At 32.3% G+C, this 23,688-nt stretch overlaps 2 protein-coding genes across 2 annotated transcripts; both read right to left on the reverse strand.

Moving 5' to 3' along the window:
* Nucleotides 1-395: 395 nt before the first annotated feature.
* Nucleotides 396-5,185, reverse strand: LOC143051028 (disintegrin and metalloproteinase domain-containing protein 10-like). Its single transcript, XM_076224098.1, has 5 exons — nt 5,107-5,185; nt 3,387-3,516; nt 2,245-2,364; nt 1,317-1,432; nt 396-538 (listed from the first exon to the last, which is right to left on the reverse strand). The coding sequence occupies exons 1-5, from the start codon at nt 5,170-5,172 to the stop codon at nt 494-496; spliced, it is 477 nt and encodes a 158-aa protein (XP_076080213.1). The 5' UTR covers nt 5,173-5,185; the 3' UTR covers nt 396-493.
* A 670-nt stretch (nt 5,186-5,855) lies between these two features.
* LOC143052058 (disintegrin and metalloproteinase domain-containing protein 10-like) lies at nt 5,856-23,312 on the reverse strand. The gene is made up of 12 exons (XM_076225030.1): nt 23,201-23,312; nt 22,744-22,882; nt 21,256-21,365; nt 19,993-20,176; nt 16,575-16,680; nt 14,879-15,037; nt 13,532-13,678; nt 11,348-11,540; nt 10,688-10,860; nt 8,183-8,381; nt 6,363-6,510; nt 5,856-6,000 (listed from the first exon to the last, which is right to left on the reverse strand). The coding sequence occupies exons 1-12, from the start codon at nt 23,256-23,258 to the stop codon at nt 5,856-5,858; spliced, it is 1,761 nt and encodes a 586-aa protein (XP_076081145.1). The 5' UTR covers nt 23,259-23,312.
* Between the last annotated feature and the right edge of the window lie 376 nt (nt 23,313-23,688).

A 23,688-nucleotide genomic window follows, 5' to 3' on the forward strand; every position in this document is an offset into this window, starting at 1 on the left:
TCCCCATAGCACCTCCGAGTTCTACATATATACTTACCGATGTCAGTTTTATTGCAATGCCTGTGCTTGTCGATATACACTTCATTTCTTTTCGACCCCATCTTCTATTCTTAAACATTTAGAATGGAAATGGGTAATGTGTCAAAGAGACGACAACCCGACTAAAGAGAAGAAACAAGATTAAGGCCATTCATCAATGGGCCTTCAACACAGCGAAAACAATTAGTATGTTAATTTAACTGCAGGCTTTGTTGTAAACACATATGTCCACTACTTTTTCCATCATTAACAAAATGATATGCAGGTGAAATTTTTTTTGAAGTTTGGACAGGGCAAAAGATTATTTTCTCCGAAACTTCGATGGTATGACACAAGTTTTATAAACAACAAATTAATTTGTTGTAGATTGTTTTAATGTCAACGAACATGCATATAATTAACTTTGATTTAAGTCAGTGCTTTAACAAAATATTCAACAAAACGACACTTGAAACTAAACCAGTCCTTTAGCTAATAGCAGTACAATCCACCAATGTTTCTGAAAAAAATATATATTAAAACTGATAAAAACGTAAAGAATGAAAACAATATCAGAAAAGTCAATATATATTTCAAGATATGAATATATTTATGGTTAACATTAATTGTCATAGATATGCCTTTACTTTTTCAACCTGTTTATCTTAAGTGTATTTGTGGACCACTTTTTGAGTTATCTGATTTAGGTTTTTGTCGCAGATTAAACAATGACTTCTAAACATATCCAGGGTATGTTTATTGTTTGAATGACACTGCATTATAAGACGCCAGTTTGATATTTGAGGACAGAAGTATGGTGATAATATATAACGATACTATCATACATTGCTATTGTCAAACATAAACAAACTTTTCACCGGGCTGTAAGTGACAGTCACAACTTTATTATGCCTTTTATTTCGTTTTATTCGAGCGACTCTGATGAGTCTTTCTCAAAAGAAGCATGCGTCTGGCGTACAAAATTATACGCTCGTAATTTTGATGTTTATTTTACAACCTCTTGTATCATGCATTTTTTGTAATGTCTTTATAAGCAGTATCTTATAATCGATTTATCTTATTTCTCTTATTGCAATACACGGGTAATAATTACATCTGAATTTCCTCATTATACAAGGAATAAATGTTCACCTTTAATCAGCGTGACTTCATCAAATGAAAATACGAATTCTAAAAATCCAGGCTTAAATAAGGCGTAGGTTCTTTAATATAGTCACAGTCCTGCGATGTCTCGGTATGGTCTAGTAACGACTGATTTAATTGGCTTGAGTACTTACAAGGTTCCAACATTGTGTATCCGAGATTGATTCTGCAGAGGTGTCCATCTTTTCAATTACGTCCTGACAACGTTGAAATGTGTCACAGTAGCCTTTATAATTGTTACACGGTGATCCTAATAATAAAATGTAAAAGATACTGGGTCAGCATACAACATATGGAGATATGCACGGAGTCTTCATATACCATAAATTGATAAAAGACAACATAACAATAATTTAAAGTAATAATTACATTAGATGTATGTTTCATTATGATATTTTATTCTGATTGGCTAACTGCACATCACGTGTTATTCCGTAAGCAGTTGCATTGCTCAATACAACTTTTCACTCATTATAACACGTGCTCCAACAATAAAGTGCACAGGTGAATTAAATAATAAAATATATAAAATTCGTGTTTTCATTATCATAGCTAAAAAATGTAATTATAAGTATTGAATGCTTCTTTTTGTAACTTTATAGGGTTGTAAAAGCGTTGACCGTGCGTACATTTTTAGTAAAATGTACTTCGGTCAACGCTTTTACACCACAATAAATTTACAAAAAGAAGCATTCAGTTCTTAAATAAAATATAACTCACAAAACAGCATTTCCACAAAACCATACTCTTAAGACTATATGAAAAGTAAATGGATAGTTACTGTACTAGATTATGAAGTATTGGTTTATCCTGAATAAGTGAGTCGGTTAACATCCAAAATTTTACCAAGAGTGAAGGAAATATTTACATACAAAACGATTATAGAAAAGAATCATTTGTTAAAAGGGTTCAAAATTTATTGATCATTAATATCTACAAACACAGTGTTTTCTTTTAATGTTCCTTTCACGCACCTATAGTCTGCTCTTAGATAAAAATTATCATAATTATGTTTAAACTGCGATTGTAAAAAATATTTTATAAAAACACATGTACACAAACCTGCAGAAAGCTTTACGTTTTCACTAAGTGTTGCATTCTTTATTTCTTGTAATAACAGAAGGAATGGTCCGAGTTTAAGATCCCCATCGGAACTGTAACATGTATCGGTGTTATTTACCTCTACAAAATAATTAAAATTTTAGCACCGCCAGTGCAAAATTAGCAGATATCATGCATTACTTTTCTGTTTACCTAGTAAAATCACTACCGTACACACAGCGCATGCTCATAAATGTTTTTGTTGACAGATTGACCATTCAAATTGATGACATTGTTAGCTCCCAAATGAAGACATACATTTCAAGGCCATGTTAATAACGTATTTACTCTAAATCGATTGGGTGATGGATGTGTACTGATTGATATTTTAGTCTTAAATGCACGATGTTTTTATTTTTTGTAATTGTCTTTGCATGCGTGTCAATAACTGTGAGTACTGTAAATATAAAAAAAAAAGAAGATGTGGTATGAATGACAATGAGACAACTGTAAGTCAGGTTCACGTTTGAGTTGATTTACAAATTTGTCATATCGGTGCCATTAATAGCTGACTATGTGGTATGGGTTTGACTCATTGTGGGAGGCCATACGGTGACCTATACCTGTTAATTTCTTTGTCATTTGGTCTCTTATAGAGAGTTTTCTCAATTGCAATCAAAGCACATCTTGTTATTTTTATATCTCGTTAAAACATTCTATATTTTCAATCAGACTATCTTAACTTTTAGGCCCACATATCACATGTATCATTTCGAGGGGGAAATGTATATTTTGATAGAAATAGTATCGTCATTCCCGGACAATTTTGGCAAAACATGTTTAAAAAGACATTTTTGAACGTCAATTGCAATTGGTTAATAAGTGCTCTGTATTAAATATATGCAAGTGCAATTCTATTCATTGTTTTGTACATAAATTAGGCCGTTAGTTTTCTCGTTTGAATTGTTTTACATTGTCATTTCGGGGCTTTTTATAGCTGACTATGCGGTATGGGCTTTGCTCATTGTTGAAGGCCGTACGGTGACCTATAGTTGTTAATTTCTGTGTTATTTTGGTCTCTTGTGGAGAGTTGTCTCATTAGCAATTAAACCACAACTTCTTTTTTTATATTAATATAACGTAAACGTATAGTAATTTCTTACTACAGCCCAGCAGACATTGCCTTTCCTTGTCAGCAACCGTATCACCAGCTGATTGTACAAAACACTCTACCCATGTAACTTTGTTCTGCGGTACATAGTCTATCTTTGAACAAACTGATCCGGTACATAACTACAAATTGAAATAAATATTACATTGGAACTATCTGAAATTGATTACATATGTTTGAGAAACATCTTTCAAACAGTTTGTTTTATATCAATATTGTGGGGATTGCTCGACCATTGCAATTTTGAATTTACAATCTAAAAACTTAAAAGAATGAAAATCTTTTCTCTTCGATCAATAAAAAAGAGTTTTATTTTATAAATAAACATACGAACAAAATTATAATGTCACTTGTGACGAAAGATAATTGCAAAAATGTATTTCTCATACTCAAATATTAAATAAAATTGAGAATGGAAATGGGGAATGTGTCAAAGAGACAACAACCCGACCGAATAAAAAACAACAGCAGAGGGTCACCAACAGGTCTTCAATGTAGCGAGAAATTCCCGCACCCGGAGGCGTCCTTCAGCTGGCCCCTAAACAAATATATACTAGTCCAGTGGTAATGAACGCCATACTAATTTCCAAATTGTACACAAGAAACTAAAATTAAAATAATACAAGACTAACAAAGGCCAGAGGCTCCTGACTTGGGACAGGCGCAAAAATGCGGCGGGGTTAAACATGTTTGTGAGATCTCAACCCTCCCCCTATACCTCTAACCAATGTAGAAAAGTAAACGCATAACAATACGCACATTAAAATTCAGTTCAAGAGAAGTCCGAGTCTGATGTCAGAAGATGTAACCAAAGAAAATAAACAAAATGACAATAATACATAAATAACAACAGACTACTAGCAGTTAACTGACATGCCAGCTCCAGACTTCAATAAAACCGACTGAAAGATTATGATTTCATCATATGAACATCAGGCACAATCCTTCACGTTAGGGGTTTAGTATCATACCATCATAATATATATGAGAAGAACATAACCCGTGTCGTGCCAACAACTGTTTTTAGAATAAATGTGTTTAGTTCCGATGCAAAGACCTTATCAGTGACTCAATATTAACGCCAAAATATGCAATCTTTAATGACTTGACAACAGTATCGTAATTATATCCCTTCTTAATAAGTCTATTCAAAGGTTTTGTAAGTTTCTGAGGTGAATACTGACACCTTTGTGCTTTATAAAGAATATTTCCATAAAAAATTGGATGTGAAATACCTTAACGTATTAGAAGTCTGCATGTTGAGCTATATTTACGAATGATGTCTTATACCGATGATAAAAATTTAGTAAATGTTTTGACTAGTTTGTGATATCGAAAACCCTGGTGTAATAATTTTTCAGTAATACATAAATTTCTCTCGTTAAAATCTAAAACATTGTTACATACACGAGCGAATCGTACAAGTTGAGATATATAAACACCGTAAGATGGTGACAAGGGAACGTCACCATCTAAAAACGGATAATTAACGATAGGAAATGAAAGTTTTGAATGGGTCGGATAATATGTTTTTTTCATTTGTTCCTTATGTCATTACAAAATACTGCTTGCTTTTTGCATGCACCTTTATAAACGTCATTTACATGAACGGGTTATTTTTCAGCAGAGTGAGGGGCAGATACATCTCCAAAGGAAAGTCAACCTGGTTAGGTTTATTCATGAGACAATCAGACATAAATACATGTACTTACCCCATCCACACAAACTTTCAAATAGCTATTACAATACGTTAAATAGCTCGGCTTAGTAACAGACATTGGACAGGATGCCTGTCCATTGAAAAACAGTTAAGGAAAGTGATTGAAAGCTCCAACGCTTCATTGGCCATGGGATACATTTGTAATAGCAAATTATCATGAATTTAAACATATACGTACACGATAGAGGTAATTCAAACTGTTTTAGTATTCTTAAATTACACATAATTAAACACTTAGTGTTTCTAGTTGAGTTTAATCATGTTTAATATTGTATATTTACCTCATGTTACACATATATGTGTCTGAGCGTTGCTTTACAATTCAATCATGAAATCTTAAAAAATCTTAAAGATTGAACCGTTGAAGATAAACGTTAAAAATAGATATAGGAAGATGTGGTATGGGTGTCAATGAGACAACTCCACATCCAAGTAATAATTTATAAAAGTAATACATTATAGGTCAAGGTATCGCCTTCAACATTGAGCTTTGGCTCTCACTGCACAGCAAGCAATAAAGGGCCACACAAATTACTAGTGTAAAACCATTCAAACGGGAAAATAAACGATCTTATCTAGATACATAAAAAGAGAAACAAGAAACACTTATGAACCATACAAACAGTCGACAACCACTGAATATCAGATTGCTGACTAAAAGACAGGTGCAAACAATTGCAGTGGGATTAAACGTTTTAATGGTACTAAACCTTCTCCCTTTTCTGAAACAATAGTATAATATCACACCATAGAAAGACACAATGGGCCAATATTAAAAAGATATGTACAATAAGATGCAGCAGCACAGTCTGTTTCTGGTATACATTGGCGGCCATCTGTGACTGGTCTACAAGTCTCTGGATCGCAACAGCTTCCTTGTGACGGACTACAAAAAGAGTAAATTTACAATCCCTGATCGAATCTCAACAGAAGTGATCCGCCTATTTTCCTTAGTTGTTTGCAAAATTAAAGATATGATTATAATAATACGAATATATATATATATAGATGTTGTTTGGTTTGGGTTTTTTTTCATTTTTCATTGTGGTGTAAACAAAACGATGATTTTAAAATCATTAACCTTTCATTTAAAATCTTGCATCTGTTGTTTTATTTTTATACTCCAGATTACGACAAATTATGATTATAATAAATTTCATCAATGTTTAAGAATAACAAAGCACTACTTTCTTGTTGACAACTTTAAATATTGATATTCAGAAATAAAAACAAAGGAGTCAAAATCACCTGCACTGTTTTCCTGCCATAAGTACACATCCACTGCCATCAGACTGTCGTCCAACACAACACTGGTCAGTACAATCCTCATCATAACCACAGTCACACTCCTCCCCGTCTTCCACAATATTGTTACCACAGAAGGCAGTATTATCATCTAAAAAAGGAAAATCGGTTTCTATATGATTTAGGTTATCATACAGGATAAGCACAAACATCTGCATTGTAGTCTAAAAGCCAAAGATATACGACATTTGTTGACGTCATTGGTAGTCACGAAGCGTAGTTTATCAGTTCTTAAATATAGTATATAAAGACAGATCACTTGAAAGCCACACTCGTGGAAGATACTTTAGTCATGGGTATTTCTAAGTTCAATTGGTAATTCCTTTTATAATTCCTCAAGTCTGGAATATTACAGTTTTTAACCATTAGTTTTATGTGTTTGAGCTTTTGAATTTGCAATTTGATTATGGGCTTTCCGTTTTTAGTGTTTTTGTGATTTTAGCTTTTTTGTCATTGCTGATACTATCTTACTTCCTCTATATTTCATTTTATACAGCCAAATTATAATGATAGGTCTATTTAGATAAATATATGAAATAAATATCTACTGCCGAACAAATTTCAGAGAAAATTCAAGGTAATTTTGTGATGTTTTCTGTTCATACAAGTAGTTGTTATTCTTATTTCATTTGTTAAAGGAATCAGATGTTGCTGCTCGATATGTGTTTGAGTTTTTGAAATTGCAATTTGATAAGGAGCTTCCCGTTTTTAGTTACCTCCGATTTGATTTTTGTTTTATTGATTTCGGCTTTTTTTGTCATTGTGGATACTATCTTAATTCTTCTATATTTCATTTTAGACAGCCAAATTATAATGATAGGTCTATGTAGAAAAATATATGAAATGAATATCAACTGCCAAAAATTAAAATGGAAAATTTAAGGTCGTTTTGTGATGTTTCTGTTCATACATATAATCGTTATAATTACTTCAGTTTTTATAAAGAATCAGGTTTTGGTTCTAGGTATGGACTATTGACTTGTTTACAAGTTTGTGATATTCTTATTATTTTCTCTAAATGTATAATCTCTTCAAATAGGCGACTGTCATATAAGCCTGAACCAATCAGGTTGTTTTGGTCAGAGTCAATTAACAAGAAATAAGGAAGACAGTCAATATCCGTTGCGGGTAATCTGTACCGCGTACTAGGAACTTGTCAGAATGGTCAATTACGTTTATTTTCAGTGTTTTAAAAGCCGCTGTTATGTTAAAAGCTGTACAAAACAATATATATTATACCAAAAAAAAAAAAAAAAACATCACGGGATATGTTTGGAGGAAACTATCTCAGCATAATTTGAAAATGTATTTACTAGTACATTTTCACGTCCAAGCATTTCAGATTAAATGTTTCATATATGATCATTGAAGTATACTTTCTTTACTGCAGACACATTCATTAGATATTCATGGTGTCTCAAATCAACCACTTATTATACAATAAGTATTTTTGTCACAAGTAAGAGCTAAAGCAGACTGTCTGTTACACTTTTTCACCTACCAAATTAGGAATCGACCTAAGCGAGTTAATCAGGGGTGTTTATAATCATTCATTATATTGAACTTTCGGCTATAATATGACTTCATTAACAGACTGTCTGTTATATTTTTAATCTACCAAATTAGGAATCGAGCAAAGCTAGTTAAAACAGGAGTGTTTATCATCTTTGTATTATACTTTTGGCTAGAATATGCTTTCTTGGTAAATATATAATCCATGATATCTTCAAACTAATGAATTTTATAGACGTTAAGAAACATACTTTGAAAACAGTTGACTTTGCCATATCTGCCTTTAAACACAGCATCCATTACTCTAGTAATATTATCTTTACTACAAGGAGAGAATTCATCATTGTGTTGCATCTTTCCGTTTGTAGATCCATCATTCATAATGTACTTCCCATCTTCAGCATCTACTGCAGCAGTACCATAAGGAGCACACAATTGGCCATTATCATGCTGTAAGGTTAATACCAACACATTATAAAAACAAGAAGAATCTGATCGAAATACTTATTCTTCCATTATTTTAGATTAAGATAATAGTTATTTATGGTCGTGCATCATAATGAAAACTTAGTATTTGCGTCAGAAGTAAGAAATAGCAAGGATTGAATCATATTATTGAATCAAAGCATATTGTCTAGTATACCTTTTTACTTATCATTTAAGGAATAGGTCCATTAAAAAGAGCAAAAAAGGGAGTCAAAATTACCTGCAATATCACCCTGCCAAAAGTACACTGCCAGTGCCTTTCTCGTAAACTCAGAAATTAAACTAATAAAAGGAAAAGTGCAAGGAAAAATACTTTTACTTATCTTATACTAATTTTATACTTATTTTCTACTTTAATGCTTTGCTTAATATTACCATGTGTGTCTGTGTTATCAGAAAGAGGGAAGAATTACAAAAGAGAAAAATAAAAGCAGAATCTTTAGAAAAAAAATGTTAACTGTCGACAAAAACCACAATCTACCAAATCTTTACAGTGAAACAAAGATTTAGTCCGTGTTCACATTGACCTAAACTCGGTGTTGTGTAAGTGTAACTCACACGTAAACTAAACAAAATTACGTTCCCATTGATAAAATTCAATGTTTACATGTAGTGTAAAACATGTTTTGTCTACATGCAGTCGATATTAGATGTAGGCCTTGTGTTGATTAAGTGTACACAAAACTAGGCATTTAAAACATTAGTTTCACCGTGTATATTTAAGGAAGAAACAATTTTTGAATAAAATTGATATTCATAACAATTATTAATAAAGTTCTTTACAGAAATATTTGTCTAAACTTGATATATTTATTTGGTTTTTTTCTTTTTAACTTAACGTAGCTTTAGTAAGCCCTTATCAAGACTCGAAGCAGCATCATTGCCGAACACATAATTCATTTGAAAATTAAGGTCTTTCCGAATCGACTTGACTTGCACAGAAATGTTTGCCACTGGTCTTTACTGAAACAACAATTCACTCATAAATGCATTACTTAAAAAGTGTGAGGTAAATGTATTGTTTGTCTAGTACATGTATCTCGGATCCGTTAAATTACCCTTAAAACTAAAAAAAAAACATTACCCCCTCCCTTTGTCAAATACTCCTTGGAGAAGAAATACCATTTGAAACAAACAGAAAAGACAGGATTATGGTGATCCCTAATATATCATTCCTTCTACTCCTTCAATCTCTGTACCGATGTAATGCATTGGCTTTATGAGAATAAAATATATATATTCTTCGCCTGTAAGCACGCTGCTGCAGCCTACGTTTTCTAATGCTTAATCGAGACATATCTTTATTATTTTTAAACTACTGCAAATCATCAAAATGGCTTTCATAAAGAAGCAACCACTTAACTTAAAAAAAAGGAGGGGGGGGGGGGGTATTTTGTTAATTAATCTGAGCCAGAAATTGGGTTTTTTTCGATGCTGGTAATCAATTGTTTTTCAACATTTAACGCTATAATGTATGGGGAAACTCTTGATTTAGAATATTTTTGTATCATCGGTAGGACCTTTTTTTTTTATCCAATTGGGGTTCGAAATATTTCCATCGATACCCCCCGTCCCCGATTTGAAGTCAAATGGTCGTTCCCTTACTGCTAGAAAAGTTGTCCGAAAACTTTGCATTCGGTTCAACGTAATGAACATTTAAATAACATAGAGTTTATAAGTGTGATCAAATCTTATGTACAGGTAATTAAACAAGGTGATAGATGTGAACAAATTTAATGTGAAACCAATGTCCAGTACATTAAACTAATTGTAAATAAGTTTATTGTATATGGCGTTTGGTGTGAACACGGCCTTAGATTAACGGTTACTCCAAAGCAATCATTGCTTCACTAGTGGGAAAAAAACGCTGATGATGTCACGTATTACCGAAAAGAGATCACGGTTGTGGCAACGACACAGATATTGCATATTGATTAAATTTATCCAGGTGTCGTCGGAAACGCTTTTGAAGCTTTGACTCAAAGGATTTCTAGTAATAAGCAACTCCTATATGACAGAAATCATAATATAGCAAGTTATATATAAAAGTTATACTCAATATTTACAGGCGCTGGCTGAAGATTTGAAATTAAGGATTGAAAGATTAAACTTTAATGCAGTAGAAATGTGTTCATGCATGTTGAGAAGAATGTTAAGTAAGATTGAAAATGTGTACAACTTAAGTCTCTTGACCAAAATCCTCTCCGTAAAATAATCTTTAAGACTACACGGCACATAACACAGTTTCTTTTCAAATATCTTAAACTTACCGGGGATCCGAAGCTGTGTCCTACTTGATGTGCAAATGATAAGTGTGACAACCTTGGTGGTACATCCTCACCGTAATTCAGAAGTGTAACAACACCGGTATTAAGAGATTTCATCACTGGCAGGCCATTTCCTGAGAATGATTTGTATTTTTCACATATGCCACCAGAAGTTTCTGTAAAATATTATTCGGATGCGTTACCATATTTTTTTTTTTTTTTTTTTTTTTGGAAAATTGAATTGAGGTTTATATATGTCTTTACAGTCCTGGCGTTCAAATGTGTTAACTTTGATGATAAATTCAGTAAAGAAAAGAAAAAATCATATAGATATATAACAGACATTGGAGAAAGATCTGTGAAAAGCAACATATATATGAAATTAAAGCAGTAGTTCGACTTTTTTTGTTTGGCTCTTGGAAGATGTTTAAATTTAATAATGCGAATGTTATATATATGGTACCAGTTAGAATTGAACACGTTTATTGATCATAAACACTAACAATAAGATCCAAGTTTCATTTATATTTTTTTGAAATACAGAGGTATCGCAAATTTTTTTTACAAAGCACTGTTCAAAACACAGTGGTTGTCATGACAATCCTCACTGAAACCATAATGATTTTCAAGATAATTCTAAGAAGAATGTGACTGACTACTTACGTCCTGTGTATGCCATCCAAGCTAAACCTAAGCTTCCATGTAGAAAGTCTCTATATGTAAAAGTATATGCCAGACAAAAGGCAGAGTGATCAGACTGCGAATGGAGGTTCAGAAAGTTGACAACATCTGTATTGTTTTCACAAAACTTTGATGCTTGATTGGTCGAACACTTCTCTGTGGCGTCTGTCATTATCTAAGTTAGAAAGAAACGATGTGTGTTGACACAGTTTTGCTAAAAGAGGACGAAAGATACCAGAGGGATAGTCAAACTCATAAATCGAAAATAAACTTACAACGTCATGGCTAAAAATGAAAACAGACAAGCAATGGTACACATGACATAACATAGAAAACTAAAGAATAAACAACACGAACCCCACAAAAGAAAAGGGGTGATCTCAGGTGCTCCGAAAGGGTACGCAGATCCTGCTCCACATGTGGCACCCGTCGTGTTGTTTATGATATAACAAGTAAGGTTGTATATAAGATATACTAACATGAACATACAACATGAAGTTTATGGCACATGAAGTCGAGTCTTTCTCTTGTTTTGAAGTAAGTAATTTATTAACTAAATGTCCCAATTACTTTTTTCATTCAAAAATATATTTAACCCCGCTCTGTTACGGACTGTAAAGATGACAATCAATTCGAAACAATACTTGGAAAACTGTTTTTGGCTTACGATGTTGGTATATTTTACTGATACTTTATCAACTATTTATGTCATTATACCTTACATTTTTAATTTTTTATTGGCTTATACAGAATCACGCGTCATAGTATAATTTCTATGTTTTCCCAAAAACTGACAGGAGTGGTGAATAACATCAACAAATTGAAGACTCCATCGAATAACTCTATTATTCCCCAATGAATAACCCAAACAAATTTAAGCCTCAATCAAACAACCCTATTATTTCCCGGTGATTAACCCTTGTCGTATCTTTAACAACATCTTTAATTTATGTTGTCAATTAACGTCGGATAAACAAAAACAAATATTGCAACGGCCAGATTAAAATTCCGTCAAATGAATAACTCTTACTCGGGTAGACAATGTTTGATATACACCTCCTCAGTGGACAACATTTGTATATAGTTGTATACAGATAATCGGGTGAACTCATCAGGAAGGATATGTATAATCATACTGCACCAACTGTTTCACTCATCATGTTACTCATGTAAGAACATATTCAGTGACGTCATAATCGGGAAAAGATAACTGGAGAATACAACAGTATCAATCCATTAATGGCAATCTGTTACATTACGGCCAACCATATTGTCAAGGTGTCCATAAAAGTCCAAAATGAAATGGCAAAATCAAATTCTCAAACAAATCAAGCGAATGTTATATTCTTGACACTGTACAGGTATTTCTTTGAACAAAATAATGTACGAAGAAAACAAACAGACATAATTTTTCTTATTGAGTTAAGCCTTCCAATTGATATTTTATCGTGTGTTTTTCTATGTTGTGATGTTATACTATTGTCTCAGTAAAAGGGAGAAGGTTTGGTACCATTTAAACGTTTAATCCCGCTGCAAATGTTTGCACCTGTCCTAAGTCTGATATCTGTTGTACGGTAGTTTGTCGTTTGTTTATGTAATTTATACATGTTTCTCGTTTCTCTATATAGATTAGATACGATTTCCCGTTTGAATTGTTTACAATTGTTATGTTGGGGTCCTTTATAGCTTGTTGTTCGGTGTGAGCCAAGGATCCGTGTTGAAGGCCGTACCTGACCTATAATTGTTTACTTTCATAAATTGTTATTCGGATGGAGAGTTGTCTCATTGGCACTCATACCACATCTTCCTATACCATTATAATCGGTTAACATGTCAAAAATATGGTCAACATGTAAAAAAAACCAGTCAACATTGTGTTATAATCTTAATCACCAACTCTGCATTTGGAAACATTGAATTAATTTCTTTCTGGTGAGCAACAACCTTTTATCAAAGACATGCATGATAGGACATGCAATCTATGAACACAACTTGGAATATATTATCCAGCGCTACTTGAATGTTGCTACATAGAAATGGAAGATATGGTATGATGAATTTGAACAAGTTTGTTAATACTTTTAGTCTATTCCCGAGTATACCAAGTTTTTTACCAACATATTTTTCCTGCCTTACACAAGGCGACGTTTATATAATAGCACTCACCTGTACCCTTTGTATTTTAAATCTTACTCCACTGTAATTTATAGAGTTATCATAAGTTTTAAACACCATATTTGAATATATAGTGTTGATGGCATCAACATGCGTAGCAAAAAGTCCAAGTATGTATTGTTTGGCTAATACTTCATTCTGAAATGTAAAATAGAATGATAGTCAATCTCTATTCTTACTTTCAGGCACCACATGTCAGGGGAATAACTCGTACTCGGGTTGCCAATTGTGGCCATTCACCGACTCAATTGACCATAACTGTTCTATTATACCAAACACACAATTAAAAGTAAAATATTGTAACAGATTGTAACAGATTGCCAAAACACTTGTGTTAGAAAACTATCGTGTGTCTATCGACATTTTAAGTATGTACAACAAAGGTAGACTCTTTTTGTAAGATTTAGATTGCCCTCAAAAGAGCAATTTACAAGATATATTGTCGGCACTAGATGAATTTCCAAGTCTTGTTTGATCCTGTTCTTTCGACACTTGACAGGCTTCTAACCTTGCAGTTGCCATATTTGTTTTTGTTTATATGACGTTCTGTGATAACGATACATTACAACACTTCATATTTTCTCTTTATAAATTGCACCGCCTCCTCTTTTCAACATAGACAAAATGTTTCAAATAAAGTAGTAAGTAAAATAAAGTTTTCGAGCTAAAAAGACATTCAACCCAACCCCTTTTGTTTTCCGTTATAAAACTGAAGTTCTGGATATAACCATCATAATTTTTAACAAGGTAACATGGTAACTTTATATGTCCTCCCTCATATTTTCGAAACAGAGCGGTTGAAGGTAAATTTCATAAAGATTAAATCTCATACATGGTATAAAGTATTTACGCAGAAAAAGAGAAACGTAAAGGAAGTCATATATAAGTTCGGAGTGACACAGGAGACTAGTCTAAAGGATTGGGTTATAACCCCTATATTTGCCTCTCTCTGACGGTGTTTTGTTTATAATAGATCTAAATTTTAGTTAAACATGTTAAATAAATCCATACAACTGAAAAAGTAAAATCACAAAAAAACTGAACTATGAGGAAAATTCAAAACGGAAAGTCCCTAATCAAATAGCAAAATCAAATGAATGGACAACAACTAAAGTTAGTACCCGATATATCTTAAGCTTTCCATTAACGTTTAAATTGTGCCTTTCATAGAGAAAATGATATACATTAAATCCACCAATGTCATTTTAGATTTTTTTTGGTTTGGTTGATTGTATGCTTTTGCGGGTTCGACCATTCATGTGTATCACTATCCTGACTAAACGTAAACAGAACAAAATGTATACGATTATCATACGCTTAAAAAAGATAAAAACATACGTGATAAGCCGAGTTTATTCTATTAAATAACATTGGGTCTGCCTGCATGTAAAGGAAACATGCATTTTTGTCACCTAATATTCCCCTCCTTTTGTGTCTGTCAAGAATTCTATTGCTGTGGTTTAGCTGTGTGTATTTACTTTCTCTGTTGTAATCGTACTGCAATAAATAAAAATTATTTAAATTTTAAAAGAAAATAAAAGAATCACTTAAAGTTTCAGAATATAATTTAAAGATATAATCATTAAATCTTATGTTGATGTGTGCCATAGAAAACATTTAGAAAACATGTGTCCTAATAGTTATCAAAGGTACCAGGATTATAATTTAGTACGCCAGACGCGCGTTTCGTCTACATAAGACTCATCAGTGACGACAAAGTTGAAGAGCATTGATGATCCAAAATTCCAAAAAGTGGTGCCAATTACGGCTAAGGAAATCTATGCCTGGAATAAGAAAATTCTTAGTTTTTCGAAAAATTTAAACTTTTGTTAACAGGAAATTTATAAAAAAAAAATGACTACATTATTGATATTCATGTCAACACCGAAGTGTTGACTACTGGGCTGGTGATACCCTCGGGGACGAAACGTCCACCAGCAGTGGCATCGACCCATACAGTGGTGTAAATAGTTATCAAAGGTACCAGGATTATAATTTAGTACGCCAGACGCGCGTTTCGTCTACATAAGACTCATCAGTGACGCTCATATCAAAATATTTATAAAGCCAAACAATTACAAAGTTGAAGAGCATTGAGGATCCAAAATTCCAAAAAGTGGTGCCAATTACGGCTAAGGAAATCTATGCCTGGAATAAGAAAATCCTTAGTTTTTCGAAAAATTCTAAGTCAGGAATCTGATTTTTAGTAGTTGTCGTCTGTTTATATAGTTCATACTCGTTTCTTGTTTTTCGTTTGTATATAGATAAGACCGTTGGTTTTCCCGTTTGTATGGTTTAACACTAGTAATGTTTAGGTCCCTTTATAGCTTGCTGTTCGGTGTGAGCCAAGGCTCCGTGTTGAAGGCTGTACCTTGACTTATAATGGTTTACTTTGATAAATTGCTATTTGAATGGAGAGTTGTCTCATTGGCACTCATACCACATATTCCTATATCTAGTTAACATTTCAACTTATCTCATTTTGCATTAAATCTAGCGCAAATGATTAATGAGTGAAAATAGTCTATGATACCTCCGACTTCAGGCGTTTTTTATGACTCGTTTGGACCATGAGACACCATTCAACAATCCGTATTAGAACATTTGCCGACCCAGACCTTAACTGACAATTTCTATCTCGATTGGTATAGTTCCGTTTCATTGTCATGACGTCAAATAACATTAACGGTACCAATTGTCCTGCACCAGATGCGCATTTCGACAATACATGTCTCTTCAGTGATGCTCATGGCCAACATATTTGAAACCAAAAGCTTATGTTAAAGATGGAAAGCTATAATCCAAAAGGTCCAAAAAGTATAGCCAAATCCGTGAAAGGAATCAGAGCTTTGCATGAAGGAGATACATTCCGTCGGAATGGAAGCCAAAGTGTGGAATCGAAATCCATAATGCACATGTACAGATACCAACGCAGTGTAATCTTATCGTATTAAAGCAGTGAGTACTGTTTTGAATTGAAAGAATAATTTTCTATTTAAATAGACTCGATGATTTTTGTTAGATTTTATATTACCCTTTCATCTCTGTCTGTGTGACCAGACTTAGCCTCTTTTTGCATCCATTGATGAACTTTATTTTGCCAAGAAGAAACTACTTTATTGTCCGATTCTTTTTGTAACCTTCAAAATGGAAGAGAAACATAATAAATTAAGTGTATCAGATATTAATACTCATTATGCAAGTGCACATAATACAAATTTCATGCCTGGTTTCTATGTTGAGTTTATATACATATAATTTAATTTTGGATGTAACGCGTCTTCTGATTGGCTGACGTTATTTTGTTATGAGCCCATAGACATAATTTAATCATGTGACCGTGACGTCATCAACGTTTTTTTAAGGTTTTCTACGGTTTAAGATAGAATTTAGAATTAAATTATAAGAAATGACTGTAATATTTTTTCTGTCTATTCGAAATAACATAAAAAATGTGGTGCACACTGTTAAATAACCCGCTACGCGCGTTATTCAGTGTGCACAAAATTTTTTTTATGTTATTTCGTCATAGACAGAAAAATATTACAGTCATTCCTTAAGTACTTTGATTGATTTTTTGAGAATTTCAACTCCATTTTTAAACAGATTGTGTTCTATCCGATAAAAGTTGATAGATGTGTTTGTATTCATTTGCATATGGTCGGTATCTTTTCGAAGCAGCTCAAATGTTGGGACGACATTATTTCCTCTAATTCATTTGTGGAAGGTCCTTCGGGCACCACTGTATACTCACGAATTAAAACAAAAACAGCTCAGTCATAACAAAATTAACGGTATCAATTTTCTTGCACCAGATGCGCATTTCGACAATACCTGTCTCTTCAGTGATGCTCGTGGCCAAAATATTTGAAATCCAAAGCTTATATAAAAGATGAAGAGCTATAATCCAAAAGGTCCAAAAAGTATAGCCAAATCCGTGCATAACATGCATGATCATTACTAAAAAGAATGTCCAGAAATTTCGTAAGATATGGAAGGCCTCTGTTTGTAAAAAGTAAAATTGCAAAAATACTGAACTCAGGAGAAAATCTAATCGGAAAGTCCACAATTACATGGCAAAATCAAATGACAAAACACAACAAAAACGAATGGACAAGAACTATCATATTGCTGACTTGGTACAGGCATTGTCAAATGTAGAAATTGGTGGATTAAACCTGGTTTTATAGCGCTAATCCTCTCAATTTGTTGACAATCTCATCAAATTCCGTTATTCTGATCTGGGGAGACTCCCTCTGGAACTTAATATTAAATTTCAATCTATATTGTATCTTATTAGATTATATTCTGATGAAGTTAATTCCCTTTTAAAAGAATCCTTTAATTTTGTCTCAAAACTTAGACTCGGCAGGAATTTATTCTTGGTTCTCATATGTAAAACATATAGTAGAAGAAACTGGTATGGATTTGGACACTTTGAAAACATATTCCTCACAAAAGATAACTAAAAATATAAGAGAACAAATAAAATTAAAATTGAAGCATTTTTATGAAAAACTAGTAAATGATAAACTATCAGATATAAAGGATAACAGCAAACTCACTATTTATAAACATGTAAAAATAGATAATAAAGAAGAAAAATATTTAACTTGCTTAAAATTTGAATTCAGAAAACTGATAACAAAATTTAGTGACCATAATCTATTAATAGAAAAGGGAAGATACCTTAAAAAAACCAAGAGAAGAAAGATTATGCAAAAACTGTAAACAAATTGAAGATGAAATTCATTTCTTTTTATATTGTAATAGAAACCATAATAATAAAGTTTATTTTGATTTTTTGATGAGAATATCAACTTTATAAATCTAAATGACATAGATAAAATAACATATATACTCAACCCAATTTCACACATTCAGGTAAATAAGCTATGATCCTTTTTAAAACAGTATATTGAACTGAGGACAGGGGACTCTTAAAATATTTACTTTTATTGTGTATATTAATGATCTTGTTGTTATTTTTTATTTTCATTTTGTTATGTTGTGTCACAACTATAAATATGTAGTTTTATGACAATAAAGATTTGAATTTGAATTTGAATTTGAATTTGTTATATTTACAATGATGTGTGAACTAAACAGACATAATAAATAAAATTGTCAAAATATGGATACAGCACTAATCATCGTGTAACAATTTAAAAAGGAACAATTTATCACTTCTAAACAAAATTGAAGACAACCCATTGAATTTGGGTTAACATAATGGTGGATACGGAATATAGAAGTATAAAAATACAATTTTCATGCCATGGACTCTCGTGCAAAACTAAGTAGTTATCAACTTTTCAAAAATGCCGTTAGCCTCTTTATGAAGTAGTATTTTCATCTGTATATCGAATTACTTGAAAAGAAAAAGGGATAATGAACATTAAACCCGGTTTAATGCATCCCTTTCTACACAAGGAAATGCCTGTACTACTCTTACAGTTGTTATCCATTCGTTTGATGTGTTTGAACTTTTAATTTTACCATCTGACTACAAGTTTTCCGTTTGAATTTCATTTGAGTTCATTAATTTTGTTATTTTACTTTTTATTAATACTGTACATCTGTAGTTATGTAAATTGCAAAATATGTCCTTATAAGGACATTTAATCATTAAAGTAAACAAATATAAAATATTGTTTATCAAAGATATATTACGTTACAAAATGTTATCATGCAAGAATTTTCTTCGTGTATCATTATTTAATATTTATTGCGTTTTGTTTATATATAATACAGTGACCTCATAAAATATTGATTTAATGTTTTATCTACCGAGGATGCTTCACACCAACATGTATGTCAATATTACCAGTGACAATAAAAAAAACAGTCATAAATTCTGATTAAATTACCTCTCAGCTCTAACATGAATTCAAATTTTTCAACTTGTTTTTATTACTTGAGGACCACACTTCTAATTTTAAGATACCAATTTCTGTAACAGCGTTTCTCAAAACAATCACAAGTTTCATTGTCCAGTATTTTTTTGTCACTGATAATTAGTGACTGTTTATATAGAACGTCTTTAAAACATTTAGGACATGAAAATTCGTTGAACTGTAAGAAAGCAAACGAATGCTTATGATTTAGGGCTTTAAGATTTGCATTTCAATTGATGGATTTTTGAAACTTTCGTAAATCTGCCAATTAAGATAAAAAAAAAAGGTGGAAATGTAAACAAAATCTTCATTAGCCACGTAACACTTTAAAGTAAGTGCTGAATTTACGTCTGTTTATTTTAATTATAACTTAATGTTTCAGTATTTGATGAGTTGATTGTTCAATGACATATATTTGGTAATTAAAATTCAATACATTTGAATAAAATGTTGACTCGGAATGTCTTCCAGTTTCATTTCGTTGTGTAACTTCTATAAAAATGACGTTTACCTTTTTTTAATCATATTTCAAGTCATTAAACTATGTGAATGTACCTGTGCAAGTCTGACACAATGTCATCTTCTTTATAAATAACAGAATGTGCTTTTGGAACCTCTTTGACTTTACCAATGAATCGTTTCGTAGGTTCTATGTGATATGTCGTTTCCTGTAGGATTTTGATCGATCCATGGAAATATCCATCAACAATGTATCCAAATACTCTACTGCCTTTACATCCTTCATTATAATACAAATACCATTAGTAAGCGTTTATAGACGGGTTAACAGATTGCCAGCATATGTTTCTGTAGGAGCATTATCGTTATTGTTGTTGTATTATTGTGTTTGTGTATATTGTTATTGTTATTGTTTGTTAATTGTCTGTTTCGTTGTTTTTGTTGTTGAACAAGACAGATAATACGAGAACACCTTTATGGAACCTCCATCCCACCCTGCCTTACGATACAATTCAAATATTGTTTGGAATGTGCATGTAATTGTCTAGGTCATTTTAGTCAGATATTTGTTCCGTAACGTACATCCTCGGTTAGTTATATGACTGGGTAAAGTTTAATCATTATCGATTGAGCAGATAACGAGTTGCTTTTAGATCGAAAGACAAACCGACAGATTGAAGGACGGACATATATTGGTTACAGAGATATAAAAAATGACATACCCCAAAGGAGTTATATCAGGTACATGAATCGAACGTCCTCGGTGACAAATATGAAAAATTAACTGTAATAGTAAATATAGTACCACACAAATATACTATCATATTTTGGTATTGATATTGATTCACTCAAAGGGTGTTTTGCGTCGGAAATAATCAAATTTATTCTAAAACCATGATACGGGTTATCTTCTTCTCATAATTATTTTCTTTGATGGTATGTTACTAAATCCCTTACACGAGGGATTGCACTTAATGTTTGTATATGATGAACATATAATCTTTCAATCAGTTTTCTGTGCGTATTGCTGTGTGTTTCTTTATTCTACATTGGCTAGAGTATAGGAAAGGGTTGAGGTCTCACTGTTGCGGAATTTCCTCGCTGCGTTGAATACACATTGGTGGCTCTCTGCTGTTTTTTTCTGATTTTTGGTCAGGTTGTTATCTCTTTGACATATTCCTCATTTCAATTCTCAATTTGAGATTAATTACTGTTATTTGTAAAAAAAAAAAAAAAAAAAAAAAGGGAACATGGGTACTGTACTGTAGTGGCACAATTCAGCTTTTTATTTGGTTTGTAAACAATTAACATATATTAGACAATTTTTCTTTCTCTATAGTGTTAAGCCTTTTTCTATACCTTTCACATGTCCAACATATATATGTGATGTATCTAAAGGAACAGAGGTGTCTAATGCTGCATCTTTATTAAACACAGATTTGTCTTGTTGTAAAACGATGATAAAATTTCTGAAAAGAATAGTGAATTTGACAAGCTATTATTTTAGGAGGTATATATGCAGTGTCCAAATATGTTCTATTTTTAATATTATATTTATCTATGCATTTATAATCGGCATCCCAATGGGAACAAACTATGCCCCGACTTGTTTCTTTATTATTATGAGGCTGACTTCATGCAGGAACTTCTTAGGAAGAAAGATAAGAAGTTAGCAATATCCTACTCTACTTTCCGCTATATAGATGACGTTCTTTCACTAAACAATTCAAAATTTGGTGACTATGTGGAACGCATCTATCCCATCGAATTGGAGAAAAAGGATACTACAGATAAAGTTAAGTCGGCTTCATATCTTGACTTACATCTAGAAATTGACAATGAGGGTCGGTTGAAAACAAAACTTTACGACAAAAGAGATGATTTCAGCTTTCCAATTGTGAACTTTCCATTTTTAAGTAGCAACATTCCAGCAGCACCTGCATACGGGGTATATATCTCCCAATTGATACGATATTCCCGTGCTTGCATTTCCTATCATGATTTTCTTGATAGAGGGTTACTGCTCACAAGGAAGCTATTAAACCAAGAGTTCCAAATGGTGAAGTTGAAATCATCCCTTCGTAAATTTTACGGACGCCATCAGACGAGTTGGTTGACCGTTATGGAATAACCGTTTCACAAATGATATCGGATATGTTCCTTACGTCGTAACTACAATCCCCTTCCCTTTCATGAATGTGACCTACCGAATTAGACTATTTACCGGATTTGAAATCACATAAGCAACACGACGGGTGCCACATGTGGAGCAGGATCTGCTTACCCTTCCGGAGCACCTGAGATCACCCCTAGTTTTTGGTGGGGTTCGTGTTGTTTATTTTTTAATTTTCTATGTTGTGTCATGTGTACAATCGTTTTTCTGTTTTTCTTTTTCATTTTTAGCCATGGCGTTGTCAGTTTATTTTAGATTTATGAGTTTGACTGTCCCTTTGGTATCTTTCGTCCCTCTTTTATAGTGTAAAGATAAAAAAAAGTTTTATAAAAATCTTTACATTATAATACCTGTTCTATTTATCTATATCATTGCCATGATCGATAACTTATAAGAGATTTGAAGTGATTTTTCTACTGATAACAAGTTATTTTATCTTTTCATTTCTTCCAATTTTCCGCTGAAAACAATATTAGCAATTTTCAAAAGTGTCGTATATTAATCTTCTATGATAAGAGTTATTGGTTAATCTTTATTTACTTGCTGTCTATTTTGTTTGTTTGTTGTATTATCAAAAGAGATAATGATAGATTATATGTTAAAAAGTGTGATATTGGATGTAACTTAACACTTTCATTTGTGCAAATATAAAAATACACAGTGACAATAAATACCGTTGAAATGCATTGAAACCAAACTGGAACGGTTCATTGGTGAGGGACTGCTTTGAACGTAGATGAGAACTTTGCAAATCATTGGTACTGTAGTGTAACTCTTCATATTGCTTTATAAATCTGTCTAAGCTCTTTGCATCTGAAAAGGTATGCATGATTCCATTAATGTACTTGCGATTCTCGTGATAGGAGTTGAACTGCGTAGATTATTTCGTAATTGTTTTTTTTTATAGTGATAATGATTATATTACAATGTCGACTGCTGTAACCAAGTGTTGTACTTTTAACATATCATGTCTGTATGTTTTGCTCAGACATAGTTTTCAAAATAATGGAACTCTATTCACATTTCATATAAGTAAGCGGTTAAGATAGCTATAAAATATAAAACCAGGTTAAATTCATCATTTTCTACAGAAGAAATTATCGCTAAAACAGAAGAAGAATATATATTTACCTATATTACAGATCAAATAAATGCTTTGTAGGAATAGATCGATACATGGGTATTTCATATTTCTAGCCTCCAATTTTCTGAAACAGAATACTTCCTTATATATTACGCAGGAAACGGAATGTTGTCTACCTTTTATCAAAAGATTTATGGCATACAACAATAGGAAATGGTAGACAAGTTTATAACTTTTTACATTTTGTAATATTAGGTAGATCTATCTGAAGAAAAGTATGTTTGTGCAGCAATTTAAAAAGATATAGTATCCTTTGTTTTTATTTTATTTACATATGGAGGTATCCGACTTATACATGTAGATGTCAAGTTACCTTCAATAGGCACTTTGCATACCAGTTGCTTGAATACAAGTTGGACAGACATTGTTATAACATTTAATCGGGCTTAAATTTTTTATCATAAATACCAAAATGTATAAGTGTGTTAAATTGTTGTTAAGTACCATAATACAATAAAATACAAAATAAAGTGTA

Source organism: Mytilus galloprovincialis, chromosome 11 (assembly GCF_965363235.1).
Source record: "Mytilus galloprovincialis chromosome 11, xbMytGall1.hap1.1, whole genome shotgun sequence".
NCBI lineage: Eukaryota > Metazoa > Mollusca > Bivalvia > Mytilida > Mytilidae > Mytilus > Mytilus galloprovincialis.